The sequence below is a fragment of the Giraffa tippelskirchi genome, chromosome 6 (genome assembly GCF_054371585.1).
Source record: "Giraffa tippelskirchi isolate mGirTip1 chromosome 6, T2T-mGirTip1v1.2.pri, whole genome shotgun sequence".
Lineage (NCBI taxonomy): Eukaryota > Metazoa > Chordata > Mammalia > Artiodactyla > Giraffidae > Giraffa > Giraffa tippelskirchi.
Window position 1 is genome coordinate 114,801,873 of NC_137280.1, and position 16,799 is coordinate 114,818,671.

General features: G+C 35.6%; 1 protein-coding gene across 26 annotated transcripts in view; it reads right to left on the minus strand.

Moving 5' to 3' along the window:
- Window positions 1-426: 426 nt before the first annotated feature.
- The window catches only part of CLK4 (CDC like kinase 4), a 66,474-nt gene continuing 50,101 nt past the window's right edge, over window positions 427-16,799 (minus strand). For 11 of the 26 annotated variants that reach the window (XM_081502150.1, XM_081502144.1, XM_081502147.1 and 8 more), the window contains 11 exons: window positions 13,747-13,969; window positions 12,562-12,652; window positions 12,095-12,161; window positions 8,586-8,702; window positions 8,328-8,494; window positions 8,024-8,118; window positions 7,646-7,775; window positions 4,781-4,863; window positions 1,799-1,878; window positions 1,010-1,100; window positions 427-920 (listed from right to left, as the gene is read on the minus strand). In XM_081502150.1, the coding sequence (XP_081358276.1) occupies window positions 780-920; window positions 1,010-1,100; window positions 1,799-1,878; window positions 4,781-4,863; window positions 7,646-7,775; window positions 8,024-8,118; window positions 8,328-8,494; window positions 8,586-8,702; window positions 12,095-12,161; window positions 12,562-12,652; window positions 13,747-13,969 (1,285 nt within the window). In that variant the 3' untranslated portion in view covers window positions 427-779. Of the gene's footprint in view, window positions 921-1,009; window positions 1,101-1,798; window positions 1,879-4,780; window positions 4,864-7,645; window positions 7,776-8,023; window positions 8,119-8,327; window positions 8,495-8,585; window positions 8,703-12,094; window positions 12,162-12,561; window positions 12,653-13,746; window positions 13,970-15,060; window positions 15,205-16,799 lie in introns of those variants that run through there. The other 15 variants (XM_081502157.1, XM_081502155.1, XM_081502153.1 and 12 more) reach the window with 3 other exon arrangements.

Here is a 16,799-nt window from a genome sequence, read left to right on the forward strand (position 1 = left end):
TTAAGAATTTATACTCATATGATAAGGGAAATAGATACTAGACAATTTTCAACACCTGAAGATTTGTCATTAAAAACCTCAGGGATCAGAACTTCTATTTCTATGTTTCTGACATAAGTAGACATTGGAAAATAGGGCTTTTCAAGCTAACTTCCCATTTAATCTTAAATGAAGTGTGTATGTGGTTTCCTTAACCTATCACGATGCACAAGCTGATGTCTTTCCATGAATGCTACTTACCACCACTGATATCACCCAAGGAAACACAACACAATACTTAAAATTTAATGAAATTTCAACAGCAAACATTTCCTGTGGGATCTGGTTTCTAATACCTGCCTACCTAGAGTTAATAATACTTACTACCTGTTCAACAACTACAGAAAAAAAATTAAAAGTGTGAGGTATAGTCATTTAAGAATGAAGTAGTCAAGATTTCCTTTTACTCAAAAAAAAAAAAATCACTTTAGAGAGTCAACTTTCATGTACAAAACACAAGATCAATCACAATTATCACTGGACACAAAGGATATTCCAAAGGTTTTTAAAAATGGTAATTAATCTCAAAAAAAGGGAAATTAATTTTAGCTTTTATATTTCATTATCAAGACCATGTTTGCTTAATAAGATAATTACGCTATTGATACAAAACATACAGTATTTACACTTAAATGTACAAAATAATTTAATGTTTATAAAAATATCAGAATGTTGAGTTGACTGACACAGTCTTAAGTAATCTCTTCTAGAGAAGTATAGTAAGACCACTGATTTCCATTTCATTTCTTTTTTAATAAGTCAAAGAAAGGATGCTGCAATGCTTCATCCAAAGTAATTCTTTTCACTGGATCATATTCTAACATTCTTCGAACTAGGTCAAACAGTTTCTCATGCTCTTCATCATGACAAAGCATAAATTCCTGAGGAGAAAAATGATGTTAAAGAAGGACATTAAAAAATAGTTAAAAGTTAAACAAAAAACAAAAAACTTAATTCTTTTTTTTCTTACCTTCAATGGTTTACAGCGTCTCCTAACATATCTACCAGCAGAACTATGTTCATCCCAATCTAGCTGATTATGATGAAAATACTTGCGTTTCCTACAGGAAAGAGAAGTCTGGGTTAGTTTAAAAAAAGATTCACATGTTTACCCTGCCCTTACCAGAGAACAGGGGTAATAGACCATAAGCAGCTCTCTATACATAAGCACACAATTTCTAAAAATCTCAACAATAATTATTCATCAGATATCTTAAATGATATATTTCTTAATCTTGTACTCTATAAGGTTTTAGTATCCCACCAAAGTTGTTCCCAAATACCACACATATAACAATGCCAGTTTTAAAAACAGGTTCCCATAACCATTTGTGTAAATTCTGGTGTCATTAGATCTGGAATGAGGCTGAAAATCTTAACAATTCCATGGGTGACTGTGGTAAAGCTATGTTTTGAAACCTCTTATATAGTATCTTGTCCAAAGACATACAGCTAGTTAGCAAAAGTGTGGAATTCAAACTTAAGACTGATATGACTCCAAAATCAAGGTCTTTTTACTACTCTATGTATTATTTTTGTATTGACCTAGGAAAACATTTATGCAAAGGGTAGCCTGAGTATAAAAACACCATTTTATTTACTAGATCACAAAGTAAACACTGCATTACTTTTCAAAAAACTTGACTTCATGAAAAAAATCCACAGTCTACAAGTTTTTGGAATAAGCAATAACAAACAAACTGTAGTTTGAATATAGGCCATTGTACGTACCCAAGGGCTTTAATCTTAAAAAACATACCTTGTTTTCTGAATCATGTGTGTTGGTATGGGTCCTAATATTCGTTCCATCATTGCCAGGTGCTCTTTACTATCATGAGTCTAAAAAAAAGTAGGAGAAAGAAACTTAGCACTTTCCACTTCTCTACATGCAATAAAGGGAAACAAAACAGTGCTTCCGTAAAAGGACCAGGTTAGACAATTATACAATTTGTATTGCACTCCACTTCAGAGGACTGTAACTGAATGAGCTATATTATCTAATGCAAGCCCAGTAAAACTGAAGTCTTTCTGAATTGGATCAGTAAGGGCTGTATAGCAGATGGTGAACAGGTTTTTAAAATATATTTTATTGATGTAGAGTTGATTTACAAAGTTTGAATAATTTGTTTAATGTAGAACTGAACAGTTTTTCCTTATTTATTTGTATTTATTGCAGTGTTTAAGATGCCTGGGAAAGATTACCAAAAATCTGTCTCATTTTATCAGTTGCTTAACCAACCTCCATTTACTGAATGGATAGCAACCTTGTAACACTTCCTAATCCTAGATAATAAAAATACAATCCCAGTAATTCTTACAACCCAGAGCTAAGTATGTGGGAACATGACTTTCAGAGAGGTTAAGATACCAGCTCAATATTATATAGCTCATAAATGAGGAAACTTGAACTGTGAACCCAAGTGAAAAAGTTTTATTCTTAAATTACATAGTAACAGAGTTTTGGCTAAAGTAGAACAAACTTAAACTGACAGCTGAAATCATACACTCCTTGAGCAGAGGCTGGCAATTTTTCTATAAAGGACCAGATAGCAAATATTTTAGGCTTGGATGGTCACAAATGGTCTACATATTCTTTTTCATTGTTTAAAGCAGGCATCAGGCAGGATACAGTTTGCTAACCTCTACTCTGGAGAGCAGAGTCTGTGAGCAATGCTTTTTAAACCCATTAACTACTGTGCCTAGCACACTGCTTTCAAAATGATATTCTTAATTCATGACAGGAATAAATAATACACGCTCCGTATCTTCACAAAGCACCTTAGCTGAAGACATTTTGGAGGCTGGAATCCAAATATAAACCCAATCTCAAACCAAAGTTAATAATCCATGCTTAAGATCCCAGTGATTTATAATCTTAAAACCATTTGAAAAATTTTTTGTGTCAGAATGAAGAAAGCATGCACTGTGCTCAACTTTTTCCTTGACCCTACAGCTTACTACCACAAAATCAGATACCACCTCCTAAGGAATGATGCAATAGCTATTTTCTAGATATCAAACTTATCTAGAGTACTTTTAACAAGATTGCTACAGATCAGACAAAAGCATGAGTAGTAAACACATGGATTCTGCAACAGCCACCTAAATGACTTTTAATTCATCGTAGCTTCCTCCTCATCCTGCACTGTCATAACCTCAAATCAACCTTGACAGAATTAGCTAGGAACTCCCTAACAGCCCTCACCCTGCCCAGAACATACTTTGATCACATTACAACCCTATTTCAAGTTCAACAGTTACACCACTTGAAGCTTTCAAGAGTTTGAGCTTTCAGACATTAAGTAAAATTATGAGGAAAAAATGTGGAGACCTAAACAACATTTTCGCCCTTTTATTTTGCCAAGTAAGGACTTTTATTTTTAAAAAATAAATAACTATTATCTCATAAAAGGGACATTTTAATACCAAAAAAACCCACACAACGCCAAACAACAAAAAACAAGCAGGGATAATTTCTACTTGAAAGCCAGAATGGAAACTGCAAAATCATTTTCATTTTAGACCAGTCTGTATCTGGAAACCACTGACTTGTAGGATCAGTGAAGAACTGACTCACTGGAAAAGACCCTGATGCTGGGAAAGACTGGAGGCAGGAGAAGGGGACGACAGAGGATGACATGGTTGAATTATATTACCAACTCAATGGACATGCATTTGAGTAAGCTTCAGGAGGGCAGGGAAGCCTGGTGTGCTGCAGTCCATGGAGGTTGCAGAGTTGGACATGACCGAGGGACTGAACTGAACTGACTTGTAAGATAAAACAAATATCTTTCTATGGCAAACAAGTACACTACAAGTGTCAGTACCTGCCTACTGATACTATTTTTCTATTTATCCGAAACACTTGATAGTACTATTCATCCTTCCTCAACTAGAGTACCTTCCTGTATGCCTGCTGCATTTATGAATACAATTTCTTCTTCCTGATATGGCCATCACACACACTCTAGCTTTATGACAAATTCCTACTCCTCCTTATAGCATGGATTAAACTCCCTACTCCTCAGTGATGCGTTTTCTAAAGAAACTTAACTGTTCACTGTTTCTGGGTTTCCACTACACTTTTTACATTGTTCCATTTTAACAAGTATCACATTGTACTCTTAACAGTTCTCCCATTATCTATCTTGTGTATGACTTCCTTGAGGACAGAGATCGTCTTTTTATTTGTGTACACATAGTGCCTAGAAATGTGCCTAAAGTGTCACAGATGCTTAATACAACTTACTGTTTCTGAATTCTTTTAAAAAACAAGTGCAACATAACCAGAACTGAATTAAAACTGACCATAGTTACATTAATATAAATTTATGAAAGCATGTCACACACACAAAAAATGGATTACGTTCACATGAACCATGTTTTTCATATTCAATATGAACCACATGTTTAAAATCTCCAATCACATGCAGAATGAATTATCACCATTCACTGAGTAGTATTTCATTCCACTATAGTTTTAGAGGATTGCTATTTTGCATATGCAAATTTTAATCTTAAGAATGACACACGATGGCAACTTTTCAAAATAGAAACCAAAACTTCAACAGGCCTTTAACATTTAAAGCTCATTATAGTGCAGTGCAACTAGAGGAACCCCTGCTCACCATAACTAGAGAAAGCCCGTGCATAGCAATGAAGACCCAGAGCAGCCAAAAATAGATACATACATACATAAAGCTCATTATGAATTAGTAAATAACATTTAGTAAATACATACCTGAAAGACTGTGAAACCAAGGTAATATTCAATAAGAATGCAACCTATGCTCCAAACATCACAAGGCTGAGACCAACCTAAAGCTATTTAAAAAAAAAACCAAACGTTTTATTATGCAACAATTTAACTGTCAATACACTAAATCCTTTCCTATGTGGGTGCTCTCGTTATATAGCCCATTTACAAGAATGATAGTAAATTCACAGCTTACGTTTTTAGTTTTATATCAAACATTATCAGTATCCTTTGAGTCATCCATATCCTTGTATCAAATTATAGTATTTTAACCTAGGGTAAGAGGCTTTTTATGTAAAACAAGAGGGACTAGCAAATGTTTCATAATCTTTTAATTGCTTGTGCAAAGAGGAACTCGGTTATATCCAGCTCATGGCTGTTCTATGAAATTTTACATTTTATTAATGTAAACATAGATAAACAATTATCCTCAGAATGTAATTACTAACCCTCTATCAATTATCAGCTTGATATCTGAGTTTCTTGTTTTCATTAAAAGAAATATTGTACCACATAAATTATGTAGGAATTATAATAGATATTATAGTAGATACAGATGAATAGAAATCACAGATATTCTAAGCACCCATAAGCAGAATTATAGTCATTTAAAAGTTCACACAGAGGTATCTATATATGTACTTTCAGACTGTCTATACATGATCTGTATTATACTTTCTCCTTCAGAACTCTCAATAGTAATATTATTCAAAAAAGAAAAAGACACCTAGCCTTAAGTCTATATTTAACTAGAAAGAAAAGAGGAAACCACACAGATGTTTTAATCTTTCAAAGTTTAAGTATTTAATACAACAATAACATACAAAGAAAATCTACTTTAAAAGACATTTCAATTTCTGTCAGTAATATTACTGAATTTAAAGACAAAGGAAGAAATGATATACGCAAGGAACTTATGATTTAGCCATTTTTGTTAACCCTCACAGGGCGTATCATTTGAACAAGTGGAAGATGGAGCCTGTTTCTACTTACAGTAACACAAAAAATATGCAAATGATTAAGAGCTTGGACCTAAGATGCAAGTTTTCTTTTCCAACCACTCCTTTCTCCCAGTCCAGCTTTCTCGCAAATGACTGTAACTTTTTGTAGCATACCACTGTACATCACCTCATTCTGTTGTGGGTTAGCTCTAACACTGTTTGGAATTTCACAACATTCAGTTTTACCAGAATTTCCCAACTTCTGTTTATTACCAACACCCAAGACGTTAAGATCAACTGTCTTCCTCTTACATCTTCCTCTTCACCTAATTCTGCCTTTATCTTCAGGAGTAACACTTCACACAAACACATAATGAACACTTCTAACCTTCCCATCTCTTCATTTCTTCTCCTAAAGACCAAGAACCCCAGTTTCGGATTTATATTAACTATTTCCAGCCTGGCCACCCATGGGACTGTATTAATACCAAGAATCACTATATCCTACCCAACCTAGGAAAAGGCCATTAACTGAGTGTAAGATACACTGCCATTTTACATACCAATAACAAAGAAAAAAATGCCAATTGTTTTGTGTTCTCCCACATGTTAAAATGTGGGAGAAAATCTGCTTCTTAAAATGGATAAAACACAGCAATTTATCTCTTTTAATTTTTTTGGCTGTACCGCACAGCACGCAAGATCTTAGTTTCCTACACCCACTGCAGTAGAAGAGCAGAATCTTAACCACTGGACTGCTGGGGAAGTTCCAGCAAGTTTATCTCTTTTTAAGCTCTGAAAATATCTCTCCATCCACATCTCTTTCCACACTCTTTTCTCTTACCTTCATTGCAGCCTTCAGTCCTCAACCATGAACATACTTTCTAAACTACTGCAACAGAAGCAGATTCTTTCACCATACTAAGCAGAAATACTAGTAACATCAACCTCAAAGACAAGCTCTAAACCTGCACTGTCCTATGTAGTAGCCATTAACTACACGTGGCTATTTAAATCTAAAATTTAAATTAATTGGCCACACTGCAACTACACAGTAGTCAACTTATGGCTACTAACAGCTACCATATTGGACAGTGCAGATATAACACTTTTATCATCATGTAAAGTTCTACTGGCTACTACTATAAAATATTCTTAATTTCCTTACCCTTTTACCAATCCTCTACTCTAGATAAACATTATTAGTTTGATTTCATACTCCTATTCTGAACTACCAGTCTTCTTGGACAAAAAGGTAAAAAGTGGAAAAGACTGATTCCATGAAAATGTTTTTACTATCCAACCTCAGTTGAAACTTACATTCAGCCAAGTATTATGGTTATTCCATTTAACTATTATATCTCCCAGTTATCACCTGATTTGAATTTTCCCCACTGTCTCCAAGCCCCTCAAAGCCGTCTTTGACTTCCCTGCTCTATCAACATGACCTGGTGGCTAACTTCTAAATTTTGAGGCACAAGATGCTCTTTCCCTAAGCTCCCTGTTATCATCCACCCTCCATACAGATGTCTACCACAAGATCTTCAGCATTTTCAACAGCACCAAGCTTTAGTAATGAGACAAAAATAGGTGTTCACATCACTTCAAAAACCACACTATGATGTAATTAAGCCAACAGAACTTACTCTCCTATGATCACGTAAGACTGACTTGTTCAAAAATAACGACCACTTGGAATATCTTTACAGATGGTATCATATTATTCCCACTCAGGAAAAATAATTACAGCAATGACCAGACAGCTTTTATGGAAACAGAAAACATTTTCTGTAAACTGCTAAGAAAATCACAGCTATCCACCCCACTACCTGGCCCCCCACAATAGAAGCTATAGAGAACAAAAATATCTTTTTCAATTAAAGTATCAGGAAGTCTGATGTCTACTGACCCAAAATGACCTCTGGAGCTCTGTAATGCCGTGTAGATACCAAAGTACTATGATGTTCATCATCGTATGTTGCACTTCCAAAGTCAACAACTTTGATATCTGTGTTTTTCAGTGTGCGTTCATCACGTTTCTAGAAAACAGTTGAGTAAGTACAAAGATCAATACATAAAATACTTTACAGCACTATTCCAAAAGGCTTGCCCATGAATTGCCTTTTTGATTTTCAATATAACCCCATGAGAAAGGCAAAGGATTACCCTTTTTGGGTTAAACACCAGGATATAATAAGCCTTAGAGGTAAAATTTCTCATCCAAGCATCATCAAGCTAAATTAATTTTAAAGATAACTACCAAAATTAAAACAAGTCTTTAACTTACCATTTTAGAATTATATTTGACTACATAGTCAGACTTCACAAATAAAATATTTTCAGGCTTCAGATCTGTATGGGTTAATTTATTATGATGCAAAACTATAAAAGAACAAAAAGACATTATTAGTTTCACTGACAAATTTAATCTATACTGGGGGAAGGGAGGACTGGTGACAGACATAGGAATCAAAAGCGGTTTCATCTTTACTTGTAACATGTGCAGTTTTAGTGACAATGCTTTGATGTGTTACTTATATAATAAAAATTTTAATTTATTGGTATTTAAAAATTTAACAAAGTGTACTTACAATTTATTGACTGGCAGATCTGATATGCCATTTGCCTGATGTGGTCAATTTGAAATGGCAGAAAGCTATTTTCTTTAATGAAATCATAGGTACTAAGTCCCAAGAGTTCAAACACAATACAAACATGACCATGATGATCAAACCATTCTAGCATCTGGACACATCGGCTAAAACAGATCAAAATAAAAATGATTCAGTTCATAGAACTCTGATTATTTCATGTAACGTGATGGATCACAGTTCCAAGTTTATACTTACAAGACACTATTAGGATCAGTACTATTTAAATGCTCTAATACTTGGATTTCTGAACGAGCTGCTTCACGATATCGTCCCACGTTTTTTACAATTTTCACTGCTACATGTATGCCATCCCTTAAAAACAAAATGAAAATGATAAATGTACAGGAGGTGGTTGAAGACATGTGTCCTAAAATAATCTTTCAGGGCATATTATAGCAGCTCTATATTAACGTTTTTTCAAAACATTTTTAACAAAATTCACTTTACATGGAGTGATGATTCTCTTAATACCTGTGAATGGTAATATTTCTTTCCAAAAGTTTTAATTTACTGAGATTTTTTTCCCCTTTTGGAGAAGGAGGATAAAAATATAAACCCTAAATAGAATATACACCTTAAATAGAATATACTACTGCTGAAACCATTTGGTCATTCACGAAGCTTGACTGACTGTGACAGATGGTGCACAGATATTAGTGATTAAAAAGGGCTTGTCCTATATATCTCAGTTTAATGGAAAAGACAGACACAAACAACTTATCATAAAGGTTACAAGTGCTTGATATGGAGTAGAGAGAAGAAAGAACCTATTGATTGGGGTTAGGGCAGTTTAGACGTCTTCAGAAAAGAGGAGACACACAATTGAGCCCTGAAAGACAACTGTCAATTCATTAGATTTGGGAGAAAATTCCAGCAAAGGAGACACCATCATTTAAGTCATGAAGCCGAAAAAATGTTCAGTTCATTCACGGATGCCAACAGGTAGAAACAGCTACAATCTAGGGCAGTGTGCTTTAGACTGGGGCATCCATGTGCATGTGTGTGCTAGGCTGCTTCAGCCATGTCCAACTCTTTGTGACCCTATGGACCGTAGCCCATCAAGTTCCTCTGTCCAGGGGCTTCTCCAGGCAAGAATACTGCAATGGGTTGCCATGCCCTCCTACAGGGGATTGTCTTGACCCAGGGACTGAACCAGGTCTCCTGCACTGCAGGCAGATTCTTTACCAACTGAGCCACCGAGGAATACTTCCTAAAAAGTATAGAGGGAAGTGGTGGTCAAGTGGTTAAGGCTTTTACTGCCATGGGTTCAGGTATGATCCCTGATGATAAAATGGGATCTTGCAAGCCATGTGAGGAGGCCCACCTACCCTCCCCCCCTTAAAAGATACAGCTCTGAATGATTTTGAGGAAAAAGGTTCCCAAATCTGCAACTTCCTTTTGTCCTCTTTCCTAAAGCTGATCTTCTTGAAGACAAGCCAGCATTCAAACCCGTCTTCTTCACTATGGCCTTTTCGTGTTAGAAAAGAAAACCTCATGGATGTGAAAATTAGTATGGCAAGGTATGTGCCCTGGGCTGTCCAAAAAAAAAAAAATCTTTGAGGCAAACAAATTTTTCTAGTGGCTCGATAGCAAATCTTTCCAATTCGCTTAAGAAGGCCCCAATGAAGTTATAGGCTGGTAAATCATTCAAAAATTATTTTGATTATAAAATCTATGACGCATAGCATATATCTCAAGGCTTAAAAGAATTATTATATGTAGCATGGAAACATATACACTACTATATGTAAAACAGATAGCCAGTGGGAATTTGCTGTATGACTCAGGGAACTCAAACCGGGGTCTCTGTGACAGTCTAGAAGGGTGGGATGGGGAGGGAAGTTCAAGAGGGAGCAGATCTCATGTATACTTATGGCTGATCCATGCTGATGTATGGAAGAAACCGACACAACATTGTAATGCAATTATCCTTCAATTAAAAATAAATGAATTTAAAAAAAGAATTACTATAAAACTGCTGTGACAAAACTTCTTGTTTCATCTGTTTAATTGTACAGCCAAGTTTTCTAAGGGCTAATAGCTATAAAAATGAAAAATGGTTAACAGTGTTAGCTAATGCTACTGTAGTAACCATGCGTGGTGAGTGCTTAGCCATGTCTGACTCTTTGCAACCCCATGGACTATAAGCCCGCCAGGCTCCTCTGTCCATGGGATTTTTCAGGCAAGAATACTGGAGTGGGTTGCTGTTTCCTCCTCCAGGGGATCTTCCCCTCCCAGGGATCAAACCCAGGTCTCCTGTATTGCAGGCAGATTCTTAACCACTGAGCCACCTTGTGAAACCCATTTTAGGTCTAGTATCAAAATCTGTAACAGATGTGTACTTGATCAAATTGAATACTATTAACTGGAATGTCTCAAATACTCAAGTCCTGGAATCTCAAGAAATTTTAAGAAGATTGTAATGGGACAACTAGTGAAATCTGAATCTAACCTGCAAATTAGTAGGCAATATTTGAAAATACATATAATATGCAAACATAGAGAATGAAAAAGCAAATACTATAAAATGTTAACATTTGTGGAATCTGGGTGAAGAATACATGGGAATTCTTTGGACTATTTTAGCAACCTTGATAAGTCAAAGTGGGGCTTCCCAGATGGCTTAGATGGTAAAGAATTGGCCTGCAATGCAAGAGACTCGGGTTCGATCCCTGGGTTGGGAAAATCCTCTGGAGAAGGGAATGGCTACCTACTCCAGTATTCCTGGCCTGGAGAATTCCATGGACAGAGGAGCCTGGCGGGTTACACACCATGGGGTCACAAACAGTCAGACACAACTGAGTGACTAACACTTTCACTAACTCAAAGTATTTCAAAATATCTTAAAATTTTACTTTATGTTCACATTTTTGTGGTAGAGAGAAAAGGGTGATAAAATAAGACTTTTAGGAAAACGTTCTTTATGAAAAGTGGAGTAAAAATAAGTTCAAGGAAAAAGCATTTCTAAGTAGTCAAGAAAAGTTTGTTCGTGGATGACAGAAGTATGAAGCTATTGTACTTACATTCCCCCAAACATAAGGATACATGTTTACTAAAAAAAAATCAACACTTACAATAACCTGGAAATTATACCCTCAACTATTTTATGATGACAAAGTTAGATGTCAATTTAAAAATGTGCACTTTTCACTCAACAGTTTTAAGAGGTTCCCTTACAAAAAAAACTTGCAACCACAGAATAGAGATTCTAGAGCAAAACATGAAAAATAAAGCAGAGAGGATCAAATAACAAAAAGGTTAGTATAACTCAATCTGAACTTCATTCTGTAGGCTTTAAGTAATTTCTTCATAGTTTAAGAAGCTGACCCTAACGTGCAAATAATATCTTTTGGAAATAAAGGTTTTTGAACCAAGAAGATTAGCCATACTTTATTGTCTCTGCAATTCAGAAGTAGGGTAAAGCACTCCAAATCTTTTTTAGAAAGCTAAGGGCCTACGTTCTGAGAAAACTCTTCACTGGAACACTCACTTTAATTTCAATCGACTCCATCTGATAAAAATTTTCAACATTCCTTATCAAAATTCACATTCATGGTAAATAAATCATACAGAGTTCAAGAAATTTTGAATACTTATACCTCCCAGGAAACACATAGCTACCAGTTAAATTTAATTTCATCCAAATTATGGATCCTTCCCCACCAAAAATATTAGAATATTCAAAAAAGAAAAAACAAACTTACATGCCATGATCAATGCATTCTACAACTTTGCCAAAGGCCCCTTCACCCAAAGTGTCCACGATTTCATCTAAAGTGAGGGGGGGAGAAAGGAGTATAAGTACCTGAGTACAAATTATCAGTTATTCAAACAATGAATGCTTAAGTGTGGAATATTTTCAAATGATCTCTATCAAAGCATAACTAAGGTTTCAGCACTCAAAATTATTTTATTTTCAGCTGTTACAAAAACAATTCAGACAGAGCTATCTTTCTTGATCTAATCTCAAATTCCACTGATTATTTTGGAACTTTAGAGTAGAAATATTTAAACTCTATAGAAAAGAAGAAATACAAAAGAACAACAAACAAACCCACAAAAAACAAAACAAAAAAGCAATGAAGAGTTCTTTAGCCCCCCGCTGACAAACTATTCTTAAAAAGATTATTCTGTCTGCAAAGTTTAAAAAGTGTTGAAAAATATTCTATACATCTTGCTCTTAGAACGTCTCCACTTTGACAGATCAGGTGACCCTCCTCATCATCCTCTATACTCCTGGATCTTTTCCTTCGGTGGCTCTTCTGGAACGGCAAGTGGGCAGCACCAAGATCGTCCAGCCAATCAATATATCAGAGTGAATTCAGGGCAGAATACGCAATTCATTCAGCGGGGAGATATTCAGGCATTCAGATAAGCACCAGGCCACGAACAGTTGGCAGGAGCAATTTCAAATTCAGTCCCCAGAAATTCACAGGGCACAGTTTATGTTACAGAAGAAAAACATGGCAAGGAACAGATTTTCAGATAAGATACTTAAAGTGGCAATAGAAAAAAAACAACACAATTGTCTCTTTAAAATACTGACTTAATTGAAGTCTGAAATTTAAAGAATGCAAATGTCATGATCTATTAATCTCTTGTTATAAAATAGCATAGGCTGTGAGTTGGGATGTCTAGTTTGTCAGAAAAATGTTTTGAAATGTCAATATTAGTTCAACAAATTTATTATTTAGCAATATTTTTAAACATACATGATTAAAATATATGGGGAAAATAAAGGCTAGTTGATTTCAATGTTCAATCTAATCAATGCTAGTTCTATTGAAGAAAACTTGGGAAGGAAAATAATTAACTCAGTTCACTTATCAAACAAGTGAAGATATACGAATTAAAAAAAAGAACAGGCTTTTTGGACAATTAATTTCCCATTTGGCACCCACTTTCAGAACTCCAACATAACTAGTTGCAGACAATAATGCACTGTGCTATGGGACTGTGTTATATTCAGGATTAAGTATCCACCAGTGCAACTTTCTATATTTGTTTCCAAGTATTGGGAAATAGGTTTCTTTTAGGAAAAAAGTTTGAGATGAAAGAAAAGATGGGTGCCTTTTCTTTTCATAAGATTGTTATAAAGCATAAAAATATTTTTAATATTAAAATCAAGAAACTCATGATCTGGTCTACAGAAAATGAGTAAATGTAGGTAAATGAGGGCTAATATCAATAAATACAGATTAGTTGTAAGAATTTTGATACTTCCTTTAAGGATTCAAGTAATTTAAACACAATTATATTCATACAATATTATAAACTTTTCCAAACTTATTGGCCCAATAAGAGCTTTTACACACAAGTAAGTATCCACCCAAAATAAAAACAAAATGAATCATACCGAATGTGACTGATGACTTGAACAGTGTCTATTACGCTTCCTTTTAGGACTGCTTCTCCTGCTTCGGACTGAAGATTTACTGCAGTGGATTCGATAACTGCTTTCAATGTCTCTGTGATAATGTCTAGGAACATATCTTTCGCAGTAGTCATTTCTGTATTCATCAATGTATCTTCGGTCCCGATAATCTCTCTCATTCAAGGACCTTGCTTCTAAATAATGACTGCAAACACATTAAAGTATTAAAAATTACATTCTTCATTCTAGAATATGGTTAAAAATAAAACATTCTCTCAAGTACTGCTGGTTTAAACAGCTAACTCAATAAAAGAAAAAAGTACAAACTGATGGATCAATTTATACTTAACTCACAAAACTTAAATTTTACTTTAACCAACAAGCAAATGTGTTCATGTATTTCTACTAATATATACTGCTATCAAGAAATAAAGTTTGAGTCAAATCATTCAACATATTCAGTGCTTACTTAAGAGTCCCTTTATCTTCTGGTCAAAGTTAAGACCAAGAAAATTCACAAAACTGCTCTTCCAAAATTCATCAGTCTTAGGATATACACATCTGTAACTAAGCTCTCTTCCTTTTTTCAGAACTACACACAATATGAGACAGACAAAAAAGGATTCCTTTCTTAAGTGAATTTTAGATTTCTCTGGCACAGAGAATTCTCTCATGAAAGCTGAATCAGAGCTAAAAGGAATCAAATATATTTCAGTCCTTTCATTCTACAGATGGCTAAATTGAGATCCCTTGAAGGAAAATGATTTGCTATGGTTGAAGAGCACATTCTAAATCCTGTTGTGTGCCCCAATTTTATTTTACACCTCACCTATCCCATCTTCTCTCCTCTTTATTTAGAGCTTCCTATATCCTCTGAGACATAGACAACACAATTTTTGAAGGTTGCTTCATGTGCCAAAGATATCTAAAATATACCCCTCTTAAATGGGAAAAAGATCTTGTAATTGCTTGCCTAGGATTATCCAACCCCCTACTTCCCTGTGCATTTTGAATTTCCTGTCATTCCTGCATGAGAAATAAACAAGAATTCAGGGAAAATAGCATCACCTGGTACCACAGTGCTTAACTTCTGTATCTACAAATCCCTTTGAAAATCTAGTAAAAGATATGGACTCTGTCCCTTAACAAATGCCAAAATGCATAAACAAAACTCGGTGAGAAATTTCAGAGGCCATGGACCTCAGGAAGTCAATGGATTTCAGTTAAGCAGCCTTGATCTGATGGAAAGAAAAAGACACACATTCAATTGGCCCAGTTTCCCGTCCCCCTCTCTACCTGGGATGAGAGTCCTCTTCAACAGAGTGTGAAGCTTCAAGAGGGATGCACATGGAGCACTGAGGGAGAGAGGGGACACCTGCCCAGTCAGACACATCAGCTAAAATAATCCTAACAAGCAATGGAGTGACAGATGTTGACTAGGTTGCCCTCACTAATAGGTTTCTTTTCCCCAGAATATGCTGTCATTCTTTTTCACAGGGAAGCTGGTCTAGGCAGAAGTAAAGGAGAAGCATCTCTAAAACTCCTACTCAACAGGGCTGGCATCAAATCCAGGCTGGGGAGATGCAGAAACCCCTTTTCCCCTTTCTCCAGTGTCAGCCTTAAGTTCTAGCCACTGGAGAAACAAGTCAGGATATCAGGGTAAGACTTCAGGTCTTATCAGTTGCTTGGAACCATATGGGATCTACATCAATATAGACATTACTATACTCTGAAGGGCACCTGTTTAATTCTGTAAGGCATCCTTCCCATAAAAGGCCAAAATTTAGCAGAAAAAAACTAACACTAATTATCTTTAGCTGGACTGGTGCATGAGATTAGAGCTGCTGATAAACATAATCTACAGAATAACAAACATAGGGTGAAGTAATACCATGAGGATAAACTAAAAAGCTGAGGACTTCTTCAACCTGTAACAACCAAAGCTTAGAGATTACATAACAAAATCTACAGAATTATAAAGGCTACATGGACAGAGTGAACAGGATGAACAGATTGATTTCATTTCTAAAAATATTCACTAATCACCCAGTGAATATTTCACTATAGTTCTTCAAAATAGCCAAGACTAATGAGGCTATGCTCATTCTTTTTTATTTCCACACAGGTCCTGCGGGAGATAAAAAATATATATGAGGCAAAAATCTCTGCCAACAAATAATGACTCAACAATGCAGGAAATGCCAAAAGCCTGTATATGAGTGCTTAGGGTCACAGAAGGGGGAAAAAAATCTCAAAATGCTTAGAACGGTCACGGAAAATCTCATGAAAAAGGGAAGAGTTGCATCTTAAAGGGAAATCAGAATTTGGACAAAGTAAAAAAAGTAGAAGAAATGAGAGGGGAGAAAAATGGCATATTACCATCTTACATTTATAGAGCACTTTAACCACAGTGGCTCAGAGATGAGTTTGTCTACATATCACTTAGGAAATAATTTCAGCAAGAGCAATTTTCAAATAGGGATGCATAAGCAAATAAGCTGGGAACAGATCATCCAAAATCTTGCATGCCAGCCTGAAGAGCTTAAAACAGTGTTTCTCAGAGGATGGTTTGTTTATTAACAATATCAAAATACTGAATTATTAAAAATGAAGATCCCTGGCCTCAGGTGAGGCTCACTGAATAATCTGGTAATATGCATTTTAAACATACCTCCAAGGTGATCCTATTCACACTACAGTTTGAGAATCACTCATGTAAGGTTTGATACTCTTAGGTTACAGGGACTTCCCTGGCAGCTCAGCAATCAAGAATCCCTCTGCCAATGCAGGAGACACAGGTTTGATCCCCAAGTTGGGAAGATCCCCTGGAGAAGGAAATGGCAACCCTTCCAGTATTCCTGCCAGGGAAATACCATGGACAGAGGGGCCTGGAGGGCTGCAGTCAGAAGAGTGCAGACACGATTTAGCGACTAAACAACAATGACAGCTCTATGTTACAGGAAGACATTTAAGGATACAAAGTGAGTGTTCACAGCTACATCAGTTTTCCTGTGCAGCATTAACCGATCAAGCTT